Below are 12,043 nucleotides of genomic sequence, written 5' to 3' on the forward strand. Positions count from 1 at the left end.
GTCTCTTGCAATCCCTGTACCCAGGAGGCTGAGGCAGGAGGACAGCGAGCATTAGACTACCCTGCTTGTGAGACCTTGTCTTAAAAACAAACGAAGTTGCCGGGCGGTAGTGGTGCACGACTTTAACCCCAGCACTCGGGAGGCAGAGCCAGGCAGAACTCTGTGAGTTCGAAGCCAGCCTGGGCTACAGATCGAGATCCAGGACAGGCACCAAAACTACACGGAGAAACCCTGTCTCAGAAAACTAATAAAACAGCCTGGTCTACACAGACAGGAGTTCCATGACAATCAAGGCTATACAAAGAAACCCTATCTCGGAATAAATAAATACATAAATACATAAATAATAAATAAATAAATAAATAAATGGGGGGGCTGAAGCGATGGCTCAGCAGCTAAGAGCACTGGCTCTTTCTTACAAAGGACCTGGGTTCGGTTCCCAGTACCCACACAGTGGCTCACAACCACCTGTCACTCAAATGCCAGGCCTCTGAGGGCATCTGCACATATGGTATTTATTCACATAGACACATACACATAAATAGAATAAAAATAAAAATACAGCCAGGTAGTGATGGCTCAAGCCTTTAATCCTAGCACTCGGGAAGTAGAGGTAGACAGATCTCTGAGTCTGAGTGAGGCCAGCCTGGTCACAGAGTGAGTTACAGGTCAGCCAGGCCTACATAGTGATAACTATTTCTCAAAAAAAAAAATGACGGGGGTTGGGGATTTAGCTCAGTGGTAGAGCGCTTGCCTAGCAATCGCAAGGCCCTGGGTTCGGTCCTCATCTCTGGGGGGGGGGGGGGAGACAACAACAATAAACAAAAAAAAATTTTTAAAAAAGAAAAGATTTGCCGGGCAGATCTCTGTGAGTTCGAGGCCAGCCTGGTCTACAAAGCAAGTTTCAGGAAAGGCGCAAAGCTATACAGAAAAACCCTGTCTCAAAAAAGCCCCCCCAAAAAAGGGAAAAAAAGAAAAGATTCTGCAGTAAACATTTTCCTAACTTTCACTCTGTCAGTGAGTGTGTCCCTAAATTCTATAGCATTCAGCTTGCCTACTTTTGACCATCTGTAAATCCTGCTAACTGCACACCTGTGTCTGGCTTTGCTCATCGTGTGGCTTGAGAATCATTCTGTTGTTGCATGGAACTGTTCATACTTTAACCTTCCTTCCGTCCTTCCTTTTCCTGACAGACTCTCACTATTCAGCCAGAGTTAGCCTTAAACCCCTGAGCTTCCTGCCTGTGCCTCCAACAAATACAGATGTGTCCCCAATCTGGCTGTTGTTAGTTTGTGTTGCCTGCTGTCTGGTCAGTTGGTGTTATTAACCCAGCCTCAGTTGATAGATGGGCGTGGTGCACGCCTTTAATCCCAGCACTGGGGAGGCAGAGGCAGGTGGATCATCTACAAAGCGAGGTCGGGAATAGCCAGAGTTACGAAGAGAAATCCTGTCTCAATAAACCAGAGAGACAGAGATAAAGCAAGTGCAAGCGCGCACAGTTATCGGGTCGTCCTTTTGTCTTGTTTGGTGGGTTTGAGACTGGCCATGTGTTCTTAGCTTTCGTAACTCTTTAGAGGCATGCTGTAGTTCTGTCGTCTTAAAGCGGATGCCAAAACCCCGCCCTAGAGGATTAAAGCAGGATGTGTCTGCAGGTGAAGGCAGGCTGGGCTTAGGTGTTTTCAGACTCTCTTGAGGAAAAGGGTGGCCACAAAGCCCTGGGTGGCAGTCGGCCTAGGAAGAAGGCTTCCTGGGAGTGGAGGAGTCACCTGCCGGCTGAGTCACACCTTTTCTAAGTGGCATGCCAGCATCCATCAACACTTGGGACCAGGTTTTACTTGGCAGGTGTCAGGGTGTGAACTGGCCTTTCCCTTCGGGCTTCGATGTTTTTTCTCTTCTCCCACCTTACTGAAGAGGCTGGGGGTGGGAGGTGGGGGGGGGGGGTTGAAACAAAGGATGAAAGGAAGCCTAGCCAGGTGTGGATCGGGAAGAGAACAGGAGCGGAGGGTTGAAGGCAGGCGGCAGGGTCCTGTGGTAGGAAAGCCTTGGCCATTGTGCATAGGGTTGGGAGAAAGGTCAAGATCCGGGCAGTCAGTCAGCTCAGACAAGCAAGGAAGGGTTAGGGGTGAGGGGCTCAGTCTTCTCCCTCTGGGCTCAAGGGGAGCTGCACGGATGAACCAAATGACCCCAGAGGGCAAAGTGTTCCGCGTGATCGTTGGTTGCCTGCTGTCTGTTCACCAGCGCTAGAACGATTGTAGTCACTGTTGTTACCTCCAGTGTCTGGAGACTCAATTGTTCTGCTAGCGTGGGGCCCCAGAGGTTTCCATAGCCCCTCCATTTTACAGGTGTGTGTAACCTCATACTGTGGGGTGTGGGCTTGATTTCCGGGGCCACCCTGGTGCTGGGCTGTACCCTTCCTTCCTGTGACCCTTCCAACACGATTCTCAGGAAGCCAAGAGCCTCAGCTCTGGTCTTTGCTGCGTCTGCCTGCCTCGCACCTGCCCTCAGCGGTGTTTCACAATGCAACTCTAAACAGGTCCCTCCTCAGCTGCAAGTCCTTCTGTGGCTCCCCGGTGCCCTAAAGGCAAAGTCCAAACTCCTCCGAGGACCCGAGGCTAGCAAATCCGACCCCTCGGGGCCTGCCCACACCACCCCCACTCCTGGGAACTGCTCTCAAAAGCTGGGCAGACAGCAGTTACTCTTACCTCGGGCCTTTCCCCACCGTGTTTTTTCACTTCCCCTGGGAAGTCAGAGACCCGCCCCCCCCTTTCAGGTGACCGTCCATTGACAGTCACAGCTGTCTCTCCATCAAAGCACACCTCCCTTTGCATTAGAATCGCCTGTTTACCCCGTCTGTCTCCCCCACGGACGGGAAGCCATCCTTCTTCGGAAGGGCTCCGAGTGTTTTGCTCAGGGTTGTTGTATAAAGGCAGCTCCAGAACTCAGCCTGGTTTAGCGTGGGCGCTCCCTAAGCACGTGCGAAGGGAGCGGATCCACGCATTTTCGGGGCGCAAAGGTCAGCCGCTCCGGGGGCTGGGGTGGAGGGGGCGCCGCTCTCGGCAGAGGCCAGGCGAGGCCACCAGGGGGCGCCCGAGGCGCTCGGACGCCGCGCGGTCCGGCCCGGGTGGAGCCCCAGCCGAATCTCAGCGCCACGCGGCGCGAGCCCCTCCAGCCCCGGCGCACCTGCTCCTGTCGTGGTCTCGGGCCGCGCCGCCGCCCGCCATTGGCGCAGCCTTGACAAAGGGGCGTGGCCAGGGCCGCGGCCCCGCCCCCAGCCCGCCTACTTAAAAGAGTTTGCCGCACCGAGGGGGAGCACAGTGCCGCGGCCCGGCCTCGCGAGCGGAGTTGCCTGTCGACCTTGCGTGACCCGGTGACCCCGGTTTCCTAGGTCGCCCCGGCCACCATGCCGCGCTCCTTCCTGGTCAGAAAGCCGTCCGACCCTCGCCGGAAGCCCAACTATAGCGAGTTGCAGGACGCGTGTGTGGGTGCGTGGCGGGGTGCGGGACGCGCGCGGCTCGGGGGCTCCCGAGGGCGCGGAGCGGGCGAGTCGGGCTCTGCGGGCGCGACAGGTGGACCGGGAGCTCCGGATCTTGGCAGTTGGGGTCCACCGAGGGCGGGGAGGCTCCGAAAACTAGACCCGAGGGAAGACAGCCCTGAGGAGTCCGGAGTCCGGGTGGGGGAGGGGCGGGCCCCGGGGAGCCCCTCCACCTGGCGCCCCGAGAATGGGCCCGGTTGACCCTCTGCGCCCTCTTCTCTGCCCGCAGAATTCACCTTCCAGCAACCCTACGACCAGGCACACCTGCTGGCCGCCATCCCTCCGCCCGAGGTCCTTAACCCCGCCGCCTCGCTGCCCACCCTCATCTGGGACTCGCTCCTGGTGCCCCAAGTGCAACCGGTTGCCTGGGCCACCCTCCCGCCGCGGGAGAGCCCCAGGGCGGCGGAGCTGACCTCGCTGTCCGATGAAGACAGCGGCAAAAGCTCCCAGCCGCCCAGCCCGCCCTCGCCGGCGCCCTCGTCCTTCTCCTCCGCTTCGGCCTCCTCCCTGGAGGCCGAGGCCTTCATCGCCTTCTCGGGCTTGGGTCAACTGCCCAAGCAGCTAGCCAGGCTCTCGGTGGCCAAGGACCCCCAGTCCCGGAAGGCCTTCAACTGCAAGTACTGCAACAAAGAGTACCTCAGCCTGGGCGCCCTGAAGATGCACATCCGAAGCCACACGCTGCCTTGCGTCTGCGCGACCTGCGGAAAGGCCTTCTCCAGGCCCTGGCTGCTGCAGGGCCACGTCCGCACCCACACTGGTGAGTGTCCCCACAGCTGCCTCGCATCTCTCTGCCGCCCTGCGTGCCTGGCATCAGGCTCTAGTGGACTCACTTGCTTCTGGTGCAGCCAAGCAATTGGCCAAGTAAGATGCGGGTTCTCCTGCACCCTGCTCCTTGCTGTTAGGGCGGGGAGTAAGGGGGTGCCCTCCGGCTCCCCACTCTCTCCCCAGACAGACAGAAGATTGTTAGATTTCCCCACCTGGTCTTGAAGGTTGAGACCATCCTCGGTCTCCCCATTTCTGAAATGCCCGGGAACGAACACACCGTGGGACTTTTGTGTGTGGTGAAGAACTGGGTGCAGGTGCCACGCTAAACTCAGACGTGACTTTGCTCGCTTCTCAGTCTCAGAACGTGTGGAAAGCTTCTAGAAGTGAGGGCACAGCATTAGCCTGTCTGTGATAGTGGGGACTCCCGTTGAGGGGTAATGTTTGGAAAGAGTGTTGGAGGAGAAGTTTCACGGGCCACAGCTAGCAAGCTTTGGGGTGTGAGCTGGCCAGTTGGAGCTGTGAACTTCCTGTTGTGGCCAGCATTGGAATAGTAACGCTGAGAGGTGAGGAGGGGCCATTTGCAGGTCTCACCCGTTTCTCCTCCAGCCACCTACGGCCTCAGATTTAACTGTAAAGTCCCAACAGCCTGGCCTTTATCCTGCACCGTGGCTAAGCCAAGGGGCTGGACTTTGGGGAGAGCTGAAGCCCTCAGGGGTCCTAGGCTGCGGCCCATCCAGAAGGACTTTGTTTTGATGTAAAGGCATGGCTCAGACAAAACCCTTGTTGAAATGTACCACCCTGTCCCAGGGAGTCCCATTGTGTGTCTTAATGGTGGCCCAGGGGGTGGGGGCCTGCAGAGTTAGAGCAGGTGCATGGGGCAGTGGTGCCCAGCACCTGTTCTGGCCGCAGCTGCCGGCTCACTGCATGGCAGGCCCCTTTAATCCAGGGGGTATCGCATGTACAGTGCCCCCCTCAGTGGCCTTTGTCCTAGCCGGCCTGGTGCCGATTTCACACTTGCCAGGAACACCATAAAGGCGTCTGGGGGTCGGTGATCTGTGAGGAGTGGGGGATCTACACTCCTGCACATGTCCTCAGACACCCCCCCAACTCCATCCCATCCTGTGTTGTCTGTTCCTCCCCTCTTTGTTAAGATTTACTTCAGCTCACCCATCCCCGCTAAACTGACAGGTTAGTCCTTGGGAGGGGTCACCACCGCTAACTTGTAGGACCTCCTGATCTCTGCATCAGCAGCAGAGTTACCAAGGAGTAAGTGGGGGTGGGGGGTCTTGCTGGGAGGCCCCACACTGGGCTTCCTTCCCTGTCCTAAAGTCCCACCTGTGTAGCCACAGGCTTCTGTGGGTATGTGCCCCCTGCTCAGTGAATACCTGCTGAGTGGGTGGATCCCACAGGAACCCTGCTGAGATTCCCTCCATCCAGAAGCCCAGCACACCCAGGAGGCATTCATCAGCCCTCCCTCCAATCCCAGCACTAGGCTCACCGAAGGCTGCCTGTGGGCTCGCAGGCCCGGAGGGAGGGCTGCCTTGCTTTGTCTGAAAAGGCCGGTCCACATCATAGCATCATGCTTGGCACATAGTGGCAGTGCGACAGATACTTGGGTTTTGTTGGTGATGTTTGTGTTGCCCAGCTAGTCTGGGTTCAAACCAGGGGCCCTCTTCCCTCTGTCTCCATTGCTGAGATGACAAGTGTGGACCGCCATGCGCAGGTCCCTTTTTATTTTATTTTATTTTTTTTTTTAAAAAGCACGTTTATTAATTCTACAAGCTTTTTGGGGGGGTGGCTTGGGGATGTGGTTTCAAGACGGTTTTCTCTGTGTAGCTTTGGTGCCTGTCCTGGAGCTCAGTCTGTAGACTAGGCTGGCCTCGAACTCCCAGAGCTCTATCTGCCTGGCTCTTCGAGTGCTGGGATTAAAGGTGTGCGCCACCACCGCCCAGCTGTCGACAAGCATTTATTAAACACTGTACTCTCAGCCTCCACTACAGCATTGGCTGGCTTGCGGTGGGATGTCAGGATCCCGGGTGTCTGTAAACCCCAGGCCGGGCCTTCAAGTAGGCTGAGGAGAGCTTCCCCGTTGGTCCTGTGGGGAAACAGCTAGGATTTGGGATTGCAGTGCGCTGGGCTGCTGGCAGGACGCAGAGGCGTGGCCTCTCTGGCTGGGGTGGGGGTGGGAAGGCCTCTCCAGGCTGCCTCTCCAGCTTTGTCTTAGACAAAGTCAGTCAAGGATTGACTTCAAGGCTGATAATAGGAACCTCCGGCAGTGGCTAAAACCAAGGGCTATGGAGGCCTGGTGGGTGACTGGAGCCTGCTGCTTACCTTCTGTGCCTCGGTTTCTCTGTGTCTAAATGGTAGGACTGCAGAATGGTCAAAAGATAGGGAGTGTGGAGACAACAGAAGGCTGGTGGTCAGGGCTGCGAACGGGAAGCCCACAGACCCTCACCCAGCACAGGCCTGTGTGCAGTGGGTGTCATGGGGCCTTCCATGGTGCGTCAAGGCTGCTCAAGCTCTGTCCGGGCCTTCTTCCTAAGCCCTCTCGTCTCTCCCCAGGCGAGAAGCCCTTCTCCTGCTCCCATTGCAACCGTGCCTTCGCTGACCGCTCCAACCTTCGTGCCCACCTTCAGACCCACTCAGACGTGAAGAAGTACCAGTGTCAGGCGTGTGCCCGCACTTTCTCCCGAATGTCCTTACTTCACAAACACCAAGAGTCTGGCTGCTCCGGAGGCCCACGCTGACCCTGTTCTCTCTCCATCCTTTCTGACATCTCCCTGGCTCCCTGGAGCCAGTGCTCACTGCCAAGCCTTCCTCTTGGACATCATCAGTCCAGCCTTCATCCCGGGACCTGTGGAGGCCATGTCTGGCCTTGGTTTCTGCTTGGCTCTCTTGGCCTTTTCTCCAGATGACAAATGGAAGGCAGAGCGCCTTGGTTCCCTCCCAGAGCCGCCCCTCAGTATTCATGAGGTATAGCCTCTGGACACAGCTGCTTCGAGCCATAGGACTAAAGCCAGCCCACTGGCTGGGAAGCTTGAACCCCAATCAGGGGACCGCCACTTCCCTACCTCCCCAAGGACCCTTCAGGCCCACTTTCTCGAGGTACAACAGACTATGCAATGGTCTCCTCCCGGCTACATGCGCGCCCCAGCAGGGTGGTTGTGGACACATGTCCAGGTGCCCGGGGCAGCTGTTTCAGCCCCGCCCCCATTTGTCCTGGTGACGAGTTTCGCAGCAGTTTAAGAAGGGACCATGAGTAATGGCTGTCACTTGTTAAGGGCCAAGGAGGCGGCTTCAGCCGGGCCAATGTGTCTCCCAGAACTATTTTGGGGCCCAACAGGTGGTCCTGGGAGGAAGATGTTTACATTTTAAAGGTATTTATATTGTAAGCAGCATTTTGTATAGTTAATATGTACAGTTTATTGATATTCAATAAAGTGGTTAATTTATATACTAAAAACGGGTGGTGTGGAAGGGAACACATTAAAGGGACTTATGGGAGAAAGTGGCAGGGGTCTTAAGTCCTGTGCTTTGGAGTTCTAACTGGAGTGCCTGGCCTGGGTGTCTGTCCAGTCCGGGTACTGTACAAGCTTCCCCACACTCCTGAGGTTCTCTGACATAGGAAGCTGCTTCTCGGCCTTATCTGCAGCCTGGCCCTACGCTGGAGCTCCACTAGAGCAGGGCTTTGGGGCAGGACTAGCGGCCCCTCCCAGCTGAAGGAGGATGCCTTTCCTGTTCCCAAGGGCCTCCCTGTCAGGCAGGCCCACACCTCTGTCTGGCTGCTGGGTACCAAATGGCCTTTGATGCAAGGAAATGGGCTGGCTGGAGCCAGGAGGGTGAGAAGCCAGGCCAAAGGGTAGGGGTCACTCAGCTTCCTGCTCAGAGGACCAGAGCTGGGGCAATTCACCTCAGGCTAGTTGGTGCTGGTGACCTCAACTCTGAGGGCCTCCTGGGGCCAAGAAAAAAAAAATGAGTGTCCCTTTCTGAGCACAAAGGTGCCGAAGGTGCCAGTTTGCTGTGGGGAGCGGGGAGCAGGCGTCAGCCTGTGGAACTTCAGCCCAGCCCAGCCCAGCTCCAGCCTGGCTGGGGGTGGGGAGCTTCCAGCTCCAAAGGAGAGATGAGTCTTCTAAACAGGAAATGGTGACCCGCAGGCGGGAGCAGCCTAATGACTTACAGCTTTCCTCCCAAAAGGAGAAAAAAAAAAAAAAGGTTCTCCTTAACAATTGCCAAATTGTGGCAGGCCTCCCTGAAGGGAGGTTAGTGAGGTGGGTGCTGGGGGCTGGGCACCAGCTGGCTTAAGGCCTACTGTGTCCCCAGTAAGTTTCTCCACAGTAGGTTGATCAGAAAGTGACTTCACCGGGCCTGCAGGGATGGGCCTCTAGGACCAGACTCAGCGCTGAGGGCCTGGCCCCAGGTCCTGCACCTAGGACTTGGTCAGCCTGGCTCGGAGCGTGCTGGGAGTCAGGTAGGCCTGGCTCCTGGCCCTGACTCTCACCTCTCCCTGCCAGAAGCAAGCCAGATTCCCTCTGCCCTCAGCCCCACTTTCTGGCACTAGAAATCAGAGGCAACAGTGCCTGTCTCTGGAGAGACTTAACGAGACATTCCTTCACTCATTCAGTGGGTCCTGTGAGCCGGGGTGTGCCTGGCCCTGGGAACAGTCGCTGCACTCAGGAACTTCTGTTCTAGTGGGGGAGACAAAACAAACAAGCGATTAAACACCCTGCTTTCCTGCAGTGGTGCCAGGGTGGAATGAGGCTGGAGAGCTGGAGAGCAGCAGGCAGGTTCCCACCAAGGCATCCGAAGCCCTCAGGAGGGTTGACATTCCACTGAGAGGGAGGAGGAAGATGGGAAGGTGGAGGAAGAGTGATGGGGTCTAGGGAGGTGAGGGGCGGGGGGAGCACAGGGGAAGAGGAGGTGCCCCTCAGCAAGAACTTGTGGCTGGTGGTCCTAGGAAACCAGGAGAAGGGAAGCAAGGGCCTCCCAAGAACCTGGGCCCAGAAAGCAGCATGGGCTTTGGGAGGGCAGCTGGGAACCAGGTTCCGAGGCTGCATGGGAGAGCAGAGATTAGAGTTTGGGAGGCAAGGGGAGCTAGGAGAAGCAACAGGGTGGAGGTGAGAGATGGCGAGTGACACATGGACCGACCCAGGCGGTGAGAGCCTTGGGGATTTGGACTGGCTTAATGCCCACCCAGCCTGGGGCCTTGTTCGCTCGATTACTCAGGGCTGGTCATGGACCCTAGTGTGTGGGAGAGAGGTCAGAGCTGACCCCGAAGGAGTTCCAGCGGGCCTGGAGCTGAGTGGACAGCCAGCCCTCTGTAGGAAGAACAGGGGTGGGGACAGCAAAGGATTATTCACAGAAATGTGCAGTTTTTGACAGTGAGGAGAAAAGGCTGTCCCTGGGAGGGTGCAGGCCATGAAACCGGCCAAGGAGAGATGGGAGGTTTGGGGTTTTTTTCTTTTTCTTTTTTTTTCTTTTTCTTTTTTTTTTTTTTTTGGTTTGTTTGCGTGTTCTTTGTTTTTTGTTTTGTTTTTGAGACAGGGTCTATGTAGCTCCAGATTGTCTGGGAACAGACTATGTAGACCAGGCTGGCCTCAAACTCAAAGATCCCTCTGCCTCTGCCTCCACCTCCTGAGCGCTGGGATTAAAGGTGTATGCCATCACACCCAGCGTTTATTTTATTTTACTGATTGGTTTATTTAAAAAAGTTTTTTGAGGGGTTGGGGATTTAGCTCAGTGGTAGAGCGCTTGCCTAGCAAGCGCAAGGCCCTGGGTTCAATCCTCAACTCCCAAAAAAAAAAAAAAAAAGCTTTTTGAAGCCAGGCAGTGGTGGTGGTGGTGTATGCTTTTTTAATCCCAGCACTTGGGAGGCAGAGGCAGGTGGATCTTTGTGAGTTCGAGGCCAGCCTGGTCTACAAAGTGAGTTCCAAGACAGGCTCCAAAGCCACACAGAGAAACCCTGTCTGGAAAAACAAACAAAAAAAGTGTTTTGAGGCAGGGTTTCATGAAGCTCAGGCTAGCCACAAACTCTTCAGTTAGTATTGGAGTATGTTGAATGGTCTCCCCTCCTCCTTCAAAGAGCTTCAGTAACAGATGTGCTCTTCTGAGAATGGACTCCAGACCCTGTGCATTCTAGTCAAGAAGTACTCTACTGATGAAGGTGCATTCTCAACCCCGCCCCATTTTTTGAAGAGCCATCACTGTGTAGGTTAGCCTCAAACTTGTAACAGGCTTTCTGCCTCTGCCTTTGAATGAAGGGACTATAAGCACTGTGGTTTTCTGTGGTGCTGGGCATGTGCTCCACCACAGTACCAGCCCATAATGTTGCCTTTTTTTTTTTTTTTTCCAAGACAGGGTTTCTCTGTATAGTTTTGGTACCTGTCCTGGATCTTGCTTTGTAGACCAGGCTGGCCTCAAACTCACAGAAATCTGCCTCCTGAGTGCTGGAATTAAAGGCGTGTGCCACTACCATCCTGTCCCTTTTTTAAAAAATATAAGATCTTTATTGACAGATAATTCACATAGAATACAATTTTCCTGTTTGCACAATTTGATAGCCCATGACACCATCACCACTTCCTGTTTTAGAGCATCGTTGTCTTCTTTCTTTCTTTCTCTCTCTCTCTCTTTTTTTTTTTTTTTGAATGCCGAATGCCGTTTATTGAAGGAGGGAGGTCTTTTATACAGGCTTACAACACAATGGGAGAACCCCGAGGGCAGAAGTTCACTGCTTCTGATGTGTTTTGTTTTTGTTTTTGTTTTTGGTTTTTTTTTGGAGCTGAGGATCAGACCCAGGGCCTTGCGGTTGGGCAAGCCCTCTACCACTGAGCTAAATCCCCAACCCTGCTTCTGATGTTTTACAATCTTGCATCTAAGCTGTTTATGCCCAATATGCTGGATACACAGACAAGGAGCTTCCCTTAAGCATTCAGGAGGGTGGAATCTCCAGGGAATTAGCATAGGGAGGATATCAAGGTCAAGGTTGGCAAGCAATGCAACAGTTACCCAAAATGGGGGCCAGGGCCCTGTAGGTCTCCCCTTTTACTAAAAAATGAGCTTCTGACTTAGGTTGCGTGGGACGTCAGCAGGTCACCTTACCCGTCATGAAGACACCTGTCCAAGCCACACAGGCGCTCTGTCTTAGGTTGGTGAGCACCCCCCCAGGCATTACCTGTCTCTGAATACTCATTATCATACAGGCTCAATTGTGTGAGAGCTGCAGAGTTAACTGTTGCCAAAGATCTCTAAGTGGCGCTGGGCTTGCAAACTGTGTGTTTGACACAGAAAAAACCAACATAAGTCTTGATCCACCCATAGCTGGTAGGCTAAAGGCAGCTGAGCCATTCCCTTCCTTAATGAGCCTTACTGCAAACTGGAGTCCTTGTAAGATGGTATCCCGAGAGCAAATGGAACTTGAGTTTGTAAATTTATAGCTTTCAAAGCCAATTGAAATGTATATAACTATTGATTTAAATTTGTCATGCCCAATAGAATGAAAGATTAACTAACTGAGGTAGCTACTTTTGCTGCCAGGGTCTCCACTGTGCTAGCTGTAGTAACCAATTATGAAATCTGCCCCATTTTTTTTTTAAGTACAAAGCCACCTAGGCCCAGAGGTTCACACCAGCACTCTGAAGGTTTAGGCAAGAAGATTAAGGTTAACGCCATGAGTTATTGGTGAAATTATTAAGGCCACTCCACATAGTTAAAAGGGAGGTTTATTTTGTGGGGTAACTTACAAATAAA

General features: G+C 54.4%; 1 protein-coding gene across 1 annotated transcript; it reads left to right on the plus strand.

Annotated features, from left to right (window-relative positions):
* The first annotated feature begins 3,304 nt into the window (after positions 1-3,304).
* Snai1 (snail family transcriptional repressor 1) lies at positions 3,305-7,760 on the plus strand. Its single transcript, XM_036185562.1, has 3 exons — positions 3,305-3,482; positions 3,762-4,289; positions 6,860-7,760. The coding sequence occupies exons 1-3, from the start codon at positions 3,401-3,403 to the stop codon at positions 7,042-7,044; spliced, it is 795 nt and encodes a 264-aa protein (XP_036041455.1). The 5' UTR covers positions 3,305-3,400; the 3' UTR covers positions 7,045-7,760.
* The last annotated feature ends 4,283 nt before the right edge of the window (positions 7,761-12,043 follow it).

This window comes from Onychomys torridus, chromosome 4 (genome assembly GCF_903995425.1).
Source record: "Onychomys torridus chromosome 4, mOncTor1.1, whole genome shotgun sequence".
Taxonomy (NCBI): Eukaryota; Metazoa; Chordata; class Mammalia; order Rodentia; family Cricetidae; genus Onychomys; species Onychomys torridus.

Excerpts from the sequence above, each read along its gene's own strand:
- Snai1 (XM_036185562.1), top strand. The coding sequence starts at position 3,401 with ATGCCGCGCTCCTTCCTGGTCAGAAAGCCGTCCGACCCTCGCCGGAAG. Across the intron at positions 3,483-3,761 it reads GTTGCAGGACGCGTGTGTGG|AATTCACCTTCCAGCAACCC; the intron begins GTGCGTGGCGGG and ends CTCTGCCCGCAG. Across the intron at positions 4,290-6,859 it reads CCACGTCCGCACCCACACTG|GCGAGAAGCCCTTCTCCTGC; the intron begins GTGAGTGTCCCC and ends GTCTCTCCCCAG.